This window comes from Andrographis paniculata, unplaced genomic scaffold, assembly GCF_009805555.1.
Source record: "Andrographis paniculata isolate CXL003 unplaced genomic scaffold, ASM980555v1 Contig32END, whole genome shotgun sequence".
Classification (NCBI taxonomy): Eukaryota; Viridiplantae; Streptophyta; class Magnoliopsida; order Lamiales; family Acanthaceae; genus Andrographis; species Andrographis paniculata.
This window is the reverse complement of record NW_026137565.1, coordinates 6,667,840-6,684,122: the sequence shown is the minus strand read 5'-3', so window position 1 is coordinate 6,684,122 and position 16,283 is coordinate 6,667,840. Positions and strand designations below refer to the sequence as shown.

The following is a 16,283-nucleotide window of genomic DNA, read 5'->3' as shown; positions in this document are numbered from 1 at the left end:
TGGGTTGGGCCGGGTTGATTTTTTGGGCTACACTAAACTGGGCTGTATATTGGGGCAGAATGGCCCAAAAATAAAGGAACGGTGGTTTTTATTTATTTATTTATTCATTCATTATTTTTAACCAGGTAAATTGCCGCCGCTGTTGTGTCACCGGCGAGCGGCGCCGCCGCTCGAAGCTGAATGCTTATTGCAAATGAAGTCACTCAGGCAATCTATTTCTTTGAATATGGAATCCGCTCGCTGTCAAAGTTATGGTGCGTTCATTGCAGTATCCCAATAGCGTGTCGTGCGATGCGAGAGTCACCTGGAACAAAGCGAAGGGTGTGGGGTTGACAGGGTGGGATCGGTAAGGCTTCCCTCAGTTGGAGGTTTTTTAGTATGCCTTCAGTAAGAATTTGTCGTTTTCTCCAGTCAAATCGAGAAGCTACGCAGGAAAACCGCCAATAGCCGCCGGGGGTGAAAATGAAAGCACCATAAGTCTTCGTCCCCGGAACCAACTCATGTCTTTTTCCTGCTTTGGCGCGACATGTTTGCAACTGTTTATTCAGTATTATTGAATTGTTACTCAGACACTGTAAACGGAGAGTTAGATTTTCCACTGGATATTGATCTACCGTCTACGTGTATCCCTGCCTGTTTTCTTGATTTCATTAATTTTCTAATAGCAGCAGCCGATTAAACTATGAATATCCTTCTGTCAACTTTCCTTCTTGCTGAAAGTATATGTGAAGCGAAGCAAATTAGGTTAACAGACGCAGAAAGCTATGGGCGGTTTAAGTCAGTCAAGTGGGAAGTGGCATCATAACCTTACAACTTGTTGGGCAACTTGCGCTTTGCATCCCAACTGGGCCCTATTCTTTAATCAATAAATACAATGATGGATAAATTTTCACCTTATAATCTGTTGCTTTTTTTCGAGGAAACCAGTCGAGTTTAGGAGTAGCTTATTCAATTCTGAATCGTTGAGCTGGGAGCTTTACTGTATATTAGCTTTACTGTTGTTTCTTTTAATCTTCGACGAGCAGATGTCCAAAATGCTGCTCTCTCCAACCAGCCTAAAGCTCTTTCTGGAGTCCCTTCTGGTGACGCTCTTGATTTCTTGTTTAGGTTCTTGTTTGGAAACAGACACCATTACATCATCCCTGGTGGTGGAAGATCCAGACAGCATAGTGTCAAGTGGTAAAGTTTACAGGTTGGGATTCTTCAGCCCTGTGAATTCCACTTCTCGATATGTTGGGATATGGAATAATGTTTCGGATATATCGATTATATGGGTAGCCAATAGAGACAAGCCACTCAGAGGTGATACCAAAGGCGCAATAACAGTGTCTGAAGATGGGAATCTTGTTCTTATGGGTCCAAAAAAGGAGATCCTATGGTCATCAAATGTCACTAATTCTTCAAGGAATTCAAGTGTTCAGCTTTTGGATTCTGGGAATCTTGTTTTGCGAGATAGCTCAAACGGGAGCGTACTGTGGGAGAGTTTCGCGCATCCTGCGGATGTGTTTGTTCCGACCTTGAAATTGACAGACAACATATACACAGGGAAGAGGATCGTCTTGACATCATGGAAGACACTGGAGGATCCAAGTTTTGGAAATTATACAGCTGGGCTACAAGCTGCAAGCATTCCACAAATCTTCATATGGAATAACGGTCGACCACATTGGAGAAGCGGGCCATGGAATGGTCTGATTCTTACAGGGGTGACCGATATGTATGCCGTGTATCTTGATGGATACAAGGTGGCTAGGCAAGATGATGGCACTGTCTCCTTTACTCGAGATTATTACGGGAAACTGCTAATGAAAATCATTCTGAAGCCGAATGGAAGCTTTGTGCAGACTATGTGGGATGTTGGTAGGAAGGATTGGAATGTCACATGGGTAGCTCCCATTGATGCGTGCGATGTTTACGGCGTTTGCGGTCGTTTTGGGAACTGTAATCCGAGGAATTCTCCAATATGCAGTTGTCTGAAAGGGTATAAACCAGTGAACAAGACGGAATGGGATAAAGGGAAATGGAGTGGTGGATGTGCAAGGAGGAGCACCTTGCAATGCGACAGAAGTGATAACTCGAGTGAGAAAAGCCATGGTGATAAGTTTTCTAAGCTGCCAAATACAAAAGTGCCTGATTTTATGGAGGTGTCACAAGGCCGATTGGATGAATGCGAAGGGATGTGCGCCAAAAATTGTTCCTGCATAGCCTATTCACATGACAGGGGCATTGGCTGTATGTTCTGGAGGGATAGCTTGATCGACGTTCGCCAATACCCAATTGGTGGCTCTGATCTTTACGTTCGAGTTGCATATTCAGTGCTCGGTACGCCTTACTCATACAATTTGTTTCCATATCTTTCAATGGTTTAGTAGCAGTAGCAAACACGATATCTATATACACATTGAATAACAGTGGCATTGTGTTTTGCATTATAGATGAGAAGAAGGACCATAAACTATCAATCATAATTCCTGTAGTCATTGGCTTAGTTGCCCTCATTCTTTTCATCTTCGTTTCTTGGCTGTGGTGGAGTAAGAAAAAAGGTAACTTCAGCACTTGATAGTTCTATGAGATGAGTTATATCTCCGGCCATTTTTTGATAATGTTTGTTTTTGTGAGTCAGGAGCCAAAAGAGCTGCAAGCCAGCCAACAGCACATTCGAGGCTAGCACGTCCACCTCATTCTAATGAGGTAGTCATCCTTAAAGATGGTACAAAGGAAATTAGTCTTGACGAATTGCCATTGTACAGCTTTGAGACGCTTGGAATTGCTACAGATCATTTCAGCGAATCGAATCTACTTGGGAAGGGAGGTTTCGGACCTGTATATAAGGTATAACTGATACCTTTTTTTTTGGTAGGAATATCTTATCCAATCCCTTAATTTTGGAAAGACTGATGAATGACTCTTCACATGAAGGGGAAGTTGGCAAATGGGAAAGAAATCGCGGTGAAGAGGCTTTCGGGCGCATCTGCACAGGGATTTCAAGAATTTATGAACGAAGTGGTGGTGATTTCTAAACTCCAACATCGAAATCTTGTCAGCTTGCTAGGCTGCTGTGTGGAGCAAGAAGAGAAGATGCTCGTATACGAGTTCATGGTGAATAGAAGCCTGGATGTGTTCCTCTTCGGTCAGTCCTGTTTTATTTCCTGCAGCTATTTTCAAACATCCTGTCTTGTTCGATTTATCTCTGACAACGTTCGAATGCACAGATTCTTCTCAAGGTATCCTAGATTGGAGAAAACGTTTCAATATTATTCAAGGTATAGGTCGAGGCATCCTCTATCTCCACCGCGACTCACGGCTGAGGATAATTCACCGGGACCTGAAACCAAGCAATATATTGCTGGATGAGAATTGGAACCCGAAAATATCAGACTTTGGCATGGCCAGAATATTCGGTGGGAGGGAAGATCAAGCCAACACTGCTAGAGTTGTCGGAACATAGTAAGTTAATCTCAAAACAGACAATGCATTGTCTGAATACTCAACTACATGACATGGCACAGATTTATAAGCTGGATTCACCGCATTCATTGACATAATATTATTTCAGCGGATACATGTCGCCCGAATATGCAATGGGAGGAAGATTTTCTGAGAAATCAGATGTCTTTAGCTTCGGAGTTTTAGTGTTAGAGATTATAAGCGGGAGAAAGAACATGAGCTTCCACAACCACGAGACGGACAGCCTCCTCGAATATGTAAGGCTTTAAGCTTTCGACTTCGTCACATTAATGCAACCTCCTCACCTGATGAACACTTTAATTTTCCCAGGCCTGGAGATCGTGGAAAGAAGGCAGTTTCGAGTGTCTAATAGATGCAAGAATGGGGAGTGTTGATTCTCTGACAGAGATCATTCATTGCATACACATTGGATTGCTGTGTGTGCAAGAATTCCCTGACAACAGACCCACCATATCAGGTGTCCTGGGAATGCTTGGTAATGAAATCGCTGAGTTACCCGTTCCAGAACAACCAGCTTTCGTCCAAAAGCCAAGCAGGGGTCGTCCTCTGTCGTCTTCTTCCAACAGTCATAGCCAGGCTACCACAGTCTCCTCCATTAACAATGTCAGCATTACAACGCTCGACGGGCGTTGACTCTGGTCTGCCGTGGATGGCCCAGGATCTTACAGTTGCAACAAAGTCTGTATTAAATTCTGGTTCACGTACAAGCAACTGAGAATATATTATGATTTTGACGAAGACAAAATGTGTAGCGACAAGAAAAGAGGTTAGGAAAATTAGGGCTGTGGACATCAGCGTTTTTGAATTGAAAATTTGAATTTGCAAGCTATGCGTTGGCTGGCTATTGGTTATTTTGGGAATAAAAACAATATCCAATATTATGCCCAGTATTTCTTATTCATTTGTTTATGCAACTTCCATTTTTTAATTTGTAATGAGGACCAAAGGTCACCTGTCGTTGTGCAGTCAATGTCAGTATCTAGTTGCATTAAACCCTAATGGCTGACATTGCCATCCAAGAAACCATGAGAAAGAGGGGACTCTGATCAGTAAGGAAATCTGCAGTGATTAAGATCAATATTTGTTTAGAGTATGAATCGAATGAATATGATTGACTCGAGGAGTGATTAGCTTGATTTGAGATGCAATTTCGAATGTGTAACTGAGAATTTACCCAAAGTCAAATTAGATGGCTTGTGGCTGAAATCCTGGGCCCAATTTTGGCGTGCTTTCAAATTATAAAACCGTTGGAATTCATTTCTCGAATACTGGTAATTTATCTGGAGCTATGTTGGTGGATGATGGCGATTTTGGTAGTAGGGCGATGGCCAAATACGTGGACTTAGTGCTGTTTTCCGCCACCGTCGTGGCGGCGATCTGGCCGAGGGTTTGTACGGCGCAGGAGAACAACACTTGCGACACTCACGCGAGGTGCGGCGCGTTTGGGAGCTGCAATTCGCACGATTCCCCAATTTGCAGTTGCTTGCAGGGATTCTACCCTAGAAACGCGCAGGAATGGGACGCCGGGAACTGGACGAGCGGCTGCGTGCGGAAGGTACCGTTGAATTGCGAATCCAATAATGGCGGACGAGAGGACGCGTTCCTGAGGCTTCAGGAGATGAAGATATCGGGCTATTCGGACCGGTGGTTCGGGCCGGCGGTTCAGTGCGAAGGTCGGTGCCTGTCGAACTGTTCCTGCATCGCCTACGGGTACGACGTAGGCATTGGGTGTATGTTCTGGCGCGGAGCTTTAATGGATATTCAGAAATTTCCGAGTGGATCGGCGGGCTCCGATCTCCATATTCGCGTAGCAAGTTCTGAATTGGGTGAGAGTATTTAGAAGACTCGTTGTTGTTCAGAACTAGTTAGTATTGCCATATCCAATTCTTTCTGAATCCTTGAGTATTTGCTGCTTATTCTCCATTGTTGCAGAGGGCAAGAAGAGCTCTAATAAGACTGTTATTATTGCTGTTGTTGTTGCTGTTGTTTTTGGCCTAGCTGCTGCAGCAATCTGTTCTTATTTTTGTTGGAAATGGAGGACTAAACGAAGAGGTAATCTTTATAGGATTAATGCCTTGAGTTAGCTATGAATTTGTAGTTTAAATTGTTTTTCGTTTAGGCCGCGAAAGGAGTGAGCCTCCAAAACTGGGAGGATCTACTTCAGTTTCTTCGTCGGCCCCTGATTCATTGATTCCGGTGAATTTAGAAGAGTTACCATTGTTTAAGTTTGATATACTGGCGAATGCGACGGATAATTTTTCTGAAGGTAATAAGCTCGGGAAGGGTGGTTTTGGCCCTGTTTATAAGGTAATTGTTTGTTGTGTTTGTCTCATTCGATTTGAGTTCGTCTGTATAGTGAGTTATGATGGTGCATTTTCAGGGCGTGTTGGCGAATGGAAGAGAGATTGCTATCAAGAGGCTGTCGAAAGCATCGGGACAAGGCGTGCAAGAATTTATGAACGAAGTGGTCCTAATTTCCAAACTCCAACATAGGAATCTTGTTCGATTGCTGGGGTGCTGTGTCGAGAATAGAGAGAATATGCTGGTATATGAGTTCATGCCCAATAAAAGCGTCGACTTTTTTCTATTTGGTTAGTCAAAGATCTACTCTGTGTTTCATCGATGTAATGCAAATCCTTGGTTTAATTCATCTATCCTATGTTCGTCTAGATCCATCGCAGGAGATCTTGGATTGGAGAAAGCGAATGAACATTATGAAAGGAATTTGTCGAGGCCTCTTGTATCTTCACAGGGATTCGCGATTGAAAATCATCCACCGCGACCTCAAGCCTAGTAACATCTTGCTTGATGATGACTGGAACCCGAAGATCTCCGACTTTGGCATGGCCAGAATATACGAAACCAAGCAAGATCACGTCAGCACTGTGCGAGTGGTAGGAACATAGTAAGTACACTTGTTGTCGAACCCTTACAACGAATGGATCTTCGTCCGAATTTTGTGCTTATAGTGATTTTGTATGTTCTTGCAGCGGGTATATGGCGCCGGAGTATGCAATGGAAGGAAGATTTTCTGAAAAATCCGATGTTTTCAGCTTCGGAATCTTGATTCTGGAGATTACTAGCGGCAGAAAAAACTCGAGCTTCCATCGACAAGGAGTCACGATGAACTTGCTTGGACATGTGAGTGTAGCTCAGAATCTCCTATGGATCGAAATTTTAATTCTGCAAACTAATGATCTAAATTTTCAGGCATGGAAGCTCTGGAATGAGGCAAATATCGTCGCCCTGATCGATCCCAGAATTTCAGATCCGAGCTGCGAATCCGAGGTCTTGAGATGCATCCACATCGGGTTATTGTGCGTGCAAGAACTTCCCGTCACTCGGCCATCCATTTCAGCCGTGCTGTCGATGCTAAGCAGCAGTGCCTTCGAGCTTCCCATCCCAAAACAACCTGCATTCGCCGTATCCAAGTCGAGCCATTCGAATACGGGCGCCACGAGTTCTTCGCAGACTAGTTCGTCGGCGAACGATCTCACGCTCACAATGGTCGACGGGCGATAGTACTACGATTTGATTTCCGATGTCGCTGACGATGCCGGAAAATAGAAAATGTTAGAATAATGACATTAGGTATATACATACATATATTGTTCATTTTTGAATGTATAGAAGCTTCCAGTTCCAGTGGCTAAAATTAAATCAATTCCATTGTTTCTTTGACAAAACAAAGCAGCTCCAGATCACAAGCTCTACCAAAACTAATTACAATGGCGTCTCAATCAATCGCAGAAATGAAACGAGAATCAATGATGATGATGATGGAGCAGCATCGATGTGGCTTGAGCGAGGAGATGTGGACTCAATCGGAACATCAACACACAAAACTCCTTCTGATTCAGGCATCCATCGCCGTCCAGATCTCCTTCCCTCAACATACTCCGGAGCAGCTCCTCGTCGCCGGCGGCGTCCTCCACCCCCAAAACCGCCGAATTCCTTCGCAAGCTCTCCAATGTGATTACTCCTTTCTCCCTATCCATCAGCAGCCGGAAACCCTTGCACAGCTCGCTCATAAACCCCTCCGCCCCCAATTTCTCCACCATCGCCGGAAAGTAATCCTCGAACACCACATCCTTACCCTTACCCCTACCCTCACCATTACCACTACCGTTAACCCCCATTGATGAATTGACGATGAAATCAGCTAATTGCGAGGGGGAACTATATATAGCCAACAGGAACCGGGGGGAATGAAGAATGCAGATGAATCGGAAGGAAGCTAGGGCAGAGGTTGAGGGAAATTTCGCAATTCATGCCAACCAAAGTACAGTTGAGATTGGATTGGATTGGATTGGATTCCGTCTTACACCGGCAACATACTAATAATTTAATCCTAATTTCAGGGAAAGGAAGCAAGCCAAGCCGGCAAGCATTGTGGGCGGAGCAGGTCGATGAATTAATGGCGGAAGCAGGAGTTCCTTCCTGGAAGGTGCGGGGAAACGTGGGCGATCGATCAACATCAACTGCGGCAGGCATCGCATCTCATCTCATCTCATCTCATCGTGCTCAGCATCACTTGCTTTTTTAATCTAGTAAGCAACGCTACTTAATTAATACTTATGGGCAAAGAAATCGAATCCTCCTCTCAATTATGGAATCGATTCCCGATGCGATGCCTCCATTTGAAACTTCATGTTCATATCTGCAAGAAGCTTCCTCGACTCTTAATCGTCTACAATTTACAATTTATATAATAATTTATAAACATGCATCTACTTTTGTTGAATGAAGATTACTTTTATCTGACATTTAATGTTATTTTGAGCAGCATCTGCTCAAATTATGATAAATTGAGTCTTGAGAGCATCTTAAGTAATTGCGCCTCCATTATCATATGAAAATATTTCCTATAAATTCGACCAATGAAAAATGATTCAGCAGCACTTAATATTAGGGTGGGCAAAACAATCGAATTGATCTGACCAGCAGTCGAATCGAACTGAATTTTCGGTTAACCTAGCAAATCTAGTTCGAATACAAATAATGCATATTTGATATTTGTTTCATTTGATTTTGATTTTTTGGTAACTTTTTTGATACTGTTAATCGAGCGGAATATATTTATATTATTAAATTTTAAATTTTATATTAATAATTATATTATGTTCTTATTTTAGTTAAGTTTCTGTTGGAATATTTGTAGATATTTTAATTTAATTAGAATTTAATTCACTTTTTAATATAAATATATTTTTAAATTTCAGTTCAATTCCAATTATTTAAAGATATTACAAATATTTTTTATTAATCGAAATTTTCAATTCAAATACTGTTAGCTATTTTCAGTATTTATTCTGTTGGGTTCAATTTGGATATAAAATACCTTCGTATTTGCAAATTGAATCTTGCCCACGCCTACCTAACACTCTTGGTCGTTACGTAATAGCACCAATTGATTTATTGCTGTTGGATTAAATTAATATTTCTAAGTATGTATTTTAAAAAATATAAGTCAGTTAGATCTTATATTTTATTATGAAAAGAACAGGAATATGATGAAATGAAATCGACATCTGACTAACCCTAATTAATTCTTTTTTCGTGTTTACAATTTACAGTCTTATTGAGGGCTGTCTACTTGATAATATTTTTGCCCGAAACGCCCGTGTGGACATGAAGACGTTTCAAATTTGAGGGCTTCTTATTCAACGGAAAAAAAAAAAACAAACCAAATAGTCAGATTCTACAAAGTCAACGACAGAGAAAGGTCGGAAGCCATTGATAGATGTTGAAGGAAGAAGATCTTCGCAATGGAAGAAATCAAAAGGATTCTGAGACTGTAAGAGAACGAACGAGCTTGATGTTTGGATGGGTTTCAGGTACACAATGGATTTACATTTACATTTACATTTACATTCACATTTATTACTTAAGCTCTTCCTCCTCGGATGGATCAAATTCGCCATTGTCATTGCCACTGATACCTTAAGCTTCAACCAATCCATCCGTGGCACCCAAGTTCTGATTTCCAGTGGTCGAAATTTCAAATTCGGGTTTTTCAATCCATCAAACACCACTCGCTATTACGTGGGGGTGATGTACAATGTCCCTGTTCAAACTGCTGTATGGGTAGCTAATAGAGACAGGCCACTGAATAATTCTGATGGAACAGTGGAGCTGTCGGAAGATGGAAAGCTTTTGGTGTTGGATGGGCAGAATCAGATAATCTGGTCGTCGAATTCGACAGGTCCTGTAGGAAATTACAGTGCTACTCTCCTGGAAACAGGCAATTTGGTGCTTCAAGATTTCTCCCGATCAGGCACCACTGTTTGGGAAAGTTTCGAACACGCTTCGGATTCTTTCCTGGCGAGGATGAGAATGACGACTGATTTACGGACAAATCAAAAGAACACATTGACATCATGGGCAAGTCCTGATAATCCATCACTTGGTAGTTACACAGCTTCAATCGAACCTCATCGAATTCCGCAGGTTGTAGTTAGGAATGGCGTTGATCCTTATTGGCGCAGCGGTCCTTGGAACGGTCAGATTTTTATTGGAATTCACAGAATGGAAGTTTACTTCTATCAAAATGGATTTGATCTTGTTAGTAATGATCCTGATGTTGCTTATCTAACGGTCACCTGGTCGAATTCATCGTTTTTGTCGTATTTCATCTTGGACAGCTCGGGGATCATACAGCAGAAGTGGTGGTCGGATGAGACACGTGCCTGGCAAGTGATATGGTTGTCGATCGAAAGCGAATGTGACGTGTATGGAAAGTGTGGACCTTTCGGGTTCTGCGATCGCAGCGCAACGCCAATATGCAGTTGTTTGCCGGGGTTCGCGCCAAAAAACGTAAAAGAATGGAATGCAGGGAATTGGACGAGCGGCTGCGCGCGAAGGGCGGAGCTTCAATGTGCGAAGAACAATTCCGATGGGAAGAAAGACGGATTTTTGAGGCTGAAAGGAGTTAAATTGCCGGATAACATTAGTTGGATTCTGTCTTTAGAAGAACTCTGCGGCGACGCGTGTTTGAGTAATTGTTCGTGTATAGCTTACGCTTACAATGACGGCATTGGGTGCATGCAGTGGATTGGAAGCCTAATCGATGTGCAGAAGTTTTCAGGAGGTAGAACGGATTTGTACATTCGATTGGCGCATTCGGAGTTGGGTAACAAGAGTGACCGGAGGGCAGTGATTGCAGTGGCGGCAGTGTCGGGGTTTATAGTCGCCGTTGTCTGCGCATGGTTGTTGTTGAAGAAGTATAAAGGTAAAACGGATTCGATTTAATCTAAACTGCATGCAGATTTATGTCCTCATCATTTTGCTATTAATGTTATGAATCAGCGAGACGTAAAAGGCGACACCAGCCGTTGTCGATCCTCAGGGATGTTGATCCGGCGCATTCGGGAGAAAGTGTGCTCAAAGATAATGTGGATGGAGTTCGATTGGAAGAGTTTCCGTTCTTCGAATTTCAGATTCTCTTAAACGCAACGAGCAACTTCGATCCCATCTGCAAGCTCGGGCAGGGTGGCTTCGGTCCAGTTTACAAAGTATGAAGTACTTATAAGACTTTGAATTTTCGAAGTTATTGTTGTGATCATGGTAGAGTTGATTCAAGTTCTGGTTTTCAGGGAAAGTTATTAACAGGGCAAGAAATTGCTGTGAAACGGCTGGCAAGATCGTCGAATCAGGGGCTGGAGGAGTTCAAAAACGAGGTCGAGTTGATCTCTAAGCTCCAGCACCGCAATCTTGTTAGCCTGCTCGGTTGCTGCATTGAGCACGAAGAAAAAATGCTAGTTTACGAATACATGCCTAATGGAAGCTTGGACGCGTATCTTTTTGGTAAGTCGAAGATCGACTAACTTTAATCTGTCGATCTTCTGTTTACAAGCAATCTAGAAATTTGTCCAGATTCACACAAACAAGAGATTCTTGACTGGAACCGGCGCATGCTGATCATCGAGGGGATTTCTCGAGGATTGCTATACCTTCATCGCGACTCGAGGTTAAGAATTATTCACCGGGATCTAAAGGCGAGTAATATTCTGTTGGACGACAAGTTGAATCCCAAAATATCGGATTTCGGCATGGCTAGGATATTCGGAGGAAATGATGATCAAGCTAATACAAACAGAGTTGTGGGAACACTGTGAGCACATTCCAACTTAGTTATGGTTTTTAGTCTTTTTTAACGTCGTCGCATTGTGCTTATGTCGAGTTTATTTGCAGCGGCTATATGGCCCCCGAATACGCATTGGAAGGGCGATTCTCAGAGAAATCCGACGTCTTTAGCTTCGGCATTCTGCTGCTTGAAATCGTCAGCGGAAGAAGGAACACGAGCTTTTACGACAACAAAGAAGCTCAAAGCCTTGTTGCATATGTAAGCTTTGATCTACATTGAAACTTCTATTCAGTTTGCAATTTGGGAATTAAGTCTTTTTTTTTTTTTTTCCAAGGCATGGAAGCTATGGATTGAAGAAAAGATGCTGGATTTGATCGATCCTTCCGTATTCGATTCGGATATGGTACCGGATATTGTAAGATGCGCGCACGTCGGGCTGTTGTGTGTTCAAGAAACTGCGCACGATCGGCCGAGCATTTCGACGGTGGTGTCGATGCTTAGCAGCGAAATCTCGGAGCTTCCGAATCCGATGAAGCCGGCGTTCATCGTGTATCGCCGCCGGAGTTGCTCCGGAGCTGAGAGCTCTGAAAGAAGCACTGCAGGTATGTTGTCTGTGAACGATATGACAGTGACGATCGTTGAAGGCCGGTAGTTGAAACAGGCGTCGATATAACGGTATTATTGGATATTTGATTGTGTAGTTAGTGAATTGTAAATTCATTCGTTTAGAGGAATTATGGGTCGATAGATTGTTCTGTATTTATATTTGTTGTACATTCTTTTATGCAATCGCTTTATGAAGATTTTATAAATTATTGCATAACAAAATCAATAATTGAAGACAAGACAGAATATATATGGTATCTTTAATGGGCCTAGCCCAATAAACAAACACATGGTCAAACCCAAAGGTATACAGCTGGGCCGAGCCCAAAGCACCCCACATTTAGTGGGGCCCCAGACAGATTCGATGCAAATTTCAACAAAATGCAATTCCGAATGGTCAAAAATTATGATGTTAAATTCTGTTGGACTTGGTCATGGGGCAAGGGAAAGGGCACTACTTCCCAGTCTACGCAGTGTGACTGAGTAGACTTGGAAAAAATTTAATCAACGATTGTGAAAGAAGCAGTGCCAGTGCAGGTCTGGTCTGTAATCTGTTCATGTCTGTGAACCACATAATTATATATCGTTCTCTCAAGTTTTATATAAAATCAATAATAATTTAAGATTAGACAAAACATATAACAACAATACGGTGTCCACTGTCAACACACGTTATCATAATTCGAATAAATGTAGCAGTCATGTCATAATCAACAATCGGGATTTTAGGAGAGAGAAAAATGAAAACATAATAAAAATTAATAATATAATAAGGAACGCGTAATTTCAACGTAAATTAAATTAGAAACAGCCATGTCCGAATGTCAATGTGATATAACAATTTCCATCCGCAAAGGTTGAAAGTCCTTGATAGAGCACACAAGGTTTTCGCGTTAGAATCAGAGCTCAGAAGAAAGAATTTCATGGGTTTCAGGTGCAAAATAGATTTTATAATTTCAATTCTTCAGGTGCTTTTGTTTGTATGGATTAAATTTGCGTTTGCCGTTGATACCTTAAGCTTCAATCAGTCTATCCATGGCTCCCAATTTCTGATTTCCGATGGGCAAACTTTCAAATTCGGGTTTTTCAATCCATCGAACACCAGTCGCTATTACGCGGGTGTGATGTACAATCTCCCTGTTCAAACTGTTGTATGGGTAGCTAATCGAGACAGGCCCCTGAATGATTCTGCTGGAACAGTCGAGGTGTCGGAAAATGGAAAGCTTGTGGTGTTCGATGGGCAGAAGCAGATTGTCTGGTCGTCGAATTTCACAGGCCCTGTCGGAAATTACAGTGCTACGCTCTTGAAAACCGGCAATTTGGTGCTGCGAGATTTATCCAGAGGCACAACTGTTTGGGAAAGTTTTCAACATGCTACAGATTCGTTATTGCCAGGGATGAAACTGACGACTGATTTTCGGATGAATGAGAAGAACATACTGACATCATGGACAAGTCCTTCTGATCCATCTATTGGAAGTTACACAGCTTTCGTCGATCCCCTAGAGATCCCACAGGTTGTAATTCGAAGAGGTTCTGATATCCACTGGCGTAGTGGTCCATGGAATGGCCATTTTTTCATTGGTGTACCGAGGATTAGTAGATTTGTATACCAAAATGAATTCGATCTTGTTCATGATGATCCTGCATCTGCATATCTGATCATCGCCTCTACCGTTGAAAACATCTTGTTATTTTCCTTCGACAGCTCCGGAATTTTACAGCGGAAGACATGGTCGGATGAGGAAGGTGATTGGGAAGTACACTGGTCGTCGATAGAAACTGAGTGTGATCCTTATGGAAAGTGTGGTCCTTTTGGGATCTGCAATCCACAATCTTCTCCAATATGCAGTTGCTTGCCAGGCTATGTGCCGAGGAGAATTAATGAGTGGAATGCCGCGAATTGGACGAGTGGCTGCACGAGAAGGACCCTTTTACAGTGTGAGAAGAACAGCTCGGCTAGTGAAGCTGGAAAGAAAGATGGATTTGTAAGAGTGAAAGCAGTGAAAGTACCCGATAATGTTACTTCGGTTCCTCTGACAGAAGCATTCTGTGGTAGTGAGTGTTTTGATAATTGTTCTTGCATAGCTTATGCCTACAATGATGGCGTTGGGTGTATGTTTTGGTTCGAAAGCCTGATTGATGTGCAGCAGTTCTCCACGGGGGGTGTAGACTTATACATTCGCTTGGCGCATTCCGAGCTTGGTAAGAAGAAAGACTCGACTGCAGTTGTTGCGGCCGTGACAGTCTTGGGGTTTATAGTCGTCGCTAGTGTCTGTGTGTTCTTGCTGTTGAAGAAGTACAAAGGTAAAACTGATTCGATACTGCTTAATCAAAGTTTTAGTAGCAATGTCATTCTCAACATTTGGTTGTTTGTTATGATTCAGGGAGCAGAGAAAGAGACGCAGAGTTTTCACCGGCGAGTGTGCTCAAAGATAATGTGGAAGGAGTTCAATTTGAAGACTATCCGTTCTTCGACTTTCAGATTCTGTTAAATGCTACAAGAAACTTTGATCCCATCTACAAGCTCGGAGAGGGTGGCTTCGGTCCAGTTTACAGAGTATGAGCTCCTTCGACTTTAAACCTCAGATATTTTTATTGATCCATGAAAGATCATTTGATTGAGGGTTTTTTCAGGGAAAATTATCAAATGGCAAAGAAATTGCCGTGAAACGGCTGGCGCAATCATCGAATCAGGGGCTGGAGGAGTTCAAAAACGAGGTCGAGTTGATCTCTAAGCTCCAGCACCGTAATCTGGTTAGCCTGCTCGGTTGCTGCATTGAGCGCGAAGAAAAAATGCTAGTTTACGAATACATGCCTAATGGAAGCTTGGACGCGTATCTTTTTGGTAAGTCGAAGTTCAGCTAACTTTGATCTGTCGATCTTCTGTTACTAGAAGTCTAGAATTTTGTCCAGATTCACACAAACAAGAGCTTCTTGACTGGAACCAGCGGATGGTGATCATCGAGGGGATTTCTCGAGGATTGCTATACCTTCATCGCGACTCGAGGTTAAAAATTATTCACCGGGATCTAAAGGCTAGCAATATTCTGTTGGACGACAAGTTGAATCCCAAAATATCGGATTTCGGAATGGCTAGGATTTTTGGAGGAAATGAAAATCAAGCTAATACAAACAGAGTTGTGGGAACACTGTGAGCACATTCCAACTTGGTTATGGTTTTTAGTCTATTTTTAAAAAAACTTGGTTACATTGTGCTTATACCGAGTTTATTTCGGCAGCGGCTACATGGCTCCCGAATACGCATTGCAAGGGCGATTCTCGGAGAAATCGGATGTCTTCAGCTTCGGCATTCTGCTGCTTGAAATCGTCAGCGGAAGAAGGAGCACCAGCTTTTTCGACAACAAAGAAGCTCAAAGCCTTGTTGAATATGTAAGCTTTGATTTATATTGAAACTCGTCTGTCTATTCGCTTTGCAATTTCACTTGATTTAGGAATGATCTTTTCTTTTTTCTCTTCAAGGCATGGAAGCTATGGATTGAAGAAAAGATCCTGGATTTGATCGATCCTTCCATATACGATTCGGATATGGTAACGGAGATTGTAAGATGCGCGCACGTCGGGCTGTTGTGTGTTCAAGAAAGTGCACATGATCGGCCGAGCATTTCGACGGTGGTGTCGATGCTTAGCAGCGAAATCTCGGAGCTTCCGAATCCGATGAAGCCGGCGTTCATCGTTAACCGGTGGAGTTCTTCCGGAGCTGAGAGCTCTGAAAGAAGCACTGCGGGTATGTTGTCTGTTAACGATATTTCAGTGACAATCGTTGAAGGCCGGTAAGTTAAATACTACTTGACGATGTACGGATATTATATAGATATTTGATTGAGTAATGAATTGTAAATTCTATTAGTTTGGAGGAATTATGAGTAGAAAAAGATGGCTTATTTTTACTATTTGGACTATGCGTTTTTTCAAAAAAATACATTTTTTTCTCAAACAAAATTATCTCATTGGAAGTTATTTTAATAGCAAATGTGACATAAAAGTTCCGTTTTGGAATTTATTTATTTATTTATTTTGAAGTATACAAAAATTATATTAAATCCTCCCTCCGTTCCATGATGAAGTATCTAATTTTTCATTTTAGTCCGTCTCATAACAA

At 42.2% G+C, this 16,283-nt stretch overlaps 4 protein-coding genes across 5 annotated transcripts; 3 read left to right on the top strand and 1 right to left on the bottom strand.

The window, feature by feature from the left end:
• The first annotated feature begins 48 nt into the window (after window positions 1-48).
• On the top strand, window positions 49-4,348 carry LOC127247789 (G-type lectin S-receptor-like serine/threonine-protein kinase At1g11300). The gene is made up of 7 exons (XM_051269809.1): window positions 49-2,322; window positions 2,436-2,543; window positions 2,624-2,832; window positions 2,920-3,130; window positions 3,213-3,447; window positions 3,557-3,704; window positions 3,778-4,348. The coding sequence occupies exons 1-7, from the start codon at window positions 1,026-1,028 to the stop codon at window positions 4,099-4,101; spliced, it is 2,532 nt and encodes an 843-aa protein (XP_051125766.1). The 5' UTR covers window positions 49-1,025; the 3' UTR covers window positions 4,102-4,348.
• Window positions 4,349-4,508: 160 nt separating this feature from the next.
• LOC127247792 (G-type lectin S-receptor-like serine/threonine-protein kinase At1g11330) lies at window positions 4,509-7,393 on the top strand. 2 transcript variants are annotated; one of them, XM_051269814.1, is made up of 8 exons: window positions 4,511-5,294; window positions 5,401-5,520; window positions 5,588-5,775; window positions 5,849-6,059; window positions 6,139-6,373; window positions 6,459-6,609; window positions 6,679-7,059; window positions 7,163-7,393. In XM_051269814.1, exons 1-7 carry the CDS (start codon window positions 4,757-4,759, stop codon window positions 6,988-6,990), a joined length of 1,755 nt encoding a protein of 584 aa, XP_051125771.1. In that variant the 5' UTR covers window positions 4,511-4,756; the 3' UTR covers window positions 6,991-7,059; window positions 7,163-7,393. The 2 variants fall into 2 exon arrangements, with proteins under 2 accessions (XP_051125772.1, XP_051125771.1); XM_051269815.1 differs by lacking the exon at window positions 7,163-7,393 and having other exon boundaries at window positions 4,509-5,294; window positions 6,139-6,362; window positions 6,679-6,827.
• Window positions 7,094-7,607, bottom strand: LOC127247795 (calcium-binding protein PBP1-like). Its single transcript, XM_051269818.1, has one exon. The coding sequence runs from the start codon at window positions 7,605-7,607 to the stop codon at window positions 7,233-7,235; it is 375 nt and encodes a 124-aa protein (XP_051125775.1). The 3' UTR covers window positions 7,094-7,232.
• A 268-nt stretch (window positions 7,608-7,875) lies between these two features.
• Window positions 7,876-16,132, top strand: LOC127247411 (uncharacterized). The gene is made up of 13 exons (XM_051269237.1): window positions 7,876-8,018; window positions 9,045-10,699; window positions 10,777-10,982; window positions 11,064-11,274; window positions 11,344-11,581; window positions 11,662-11,812; window positions 11,889-12,205; window positions 13,002-14,467; window positions 14,548-14,720; window positions 14,798-15,008; window positions 15,077-15,314; window positions 15,403-15,553; window positions 15,644-16,132. Exons 2-13 carry the CDS (start codon window positions 9,295-9,297, stop codon window positions 15,956-15,958), a joined length of 5,082 nt encoding a protein of 1,693 aa, XP_051125194.1. The 5' UTR covers window positions 7,876-8,018; window positions 9,045-9,294; the 3' UTR covers window positions 15,959-16,132.
• The last annotated feature ends 151 nt before the right edge of the window (window positions 16,133-16,283 follow it).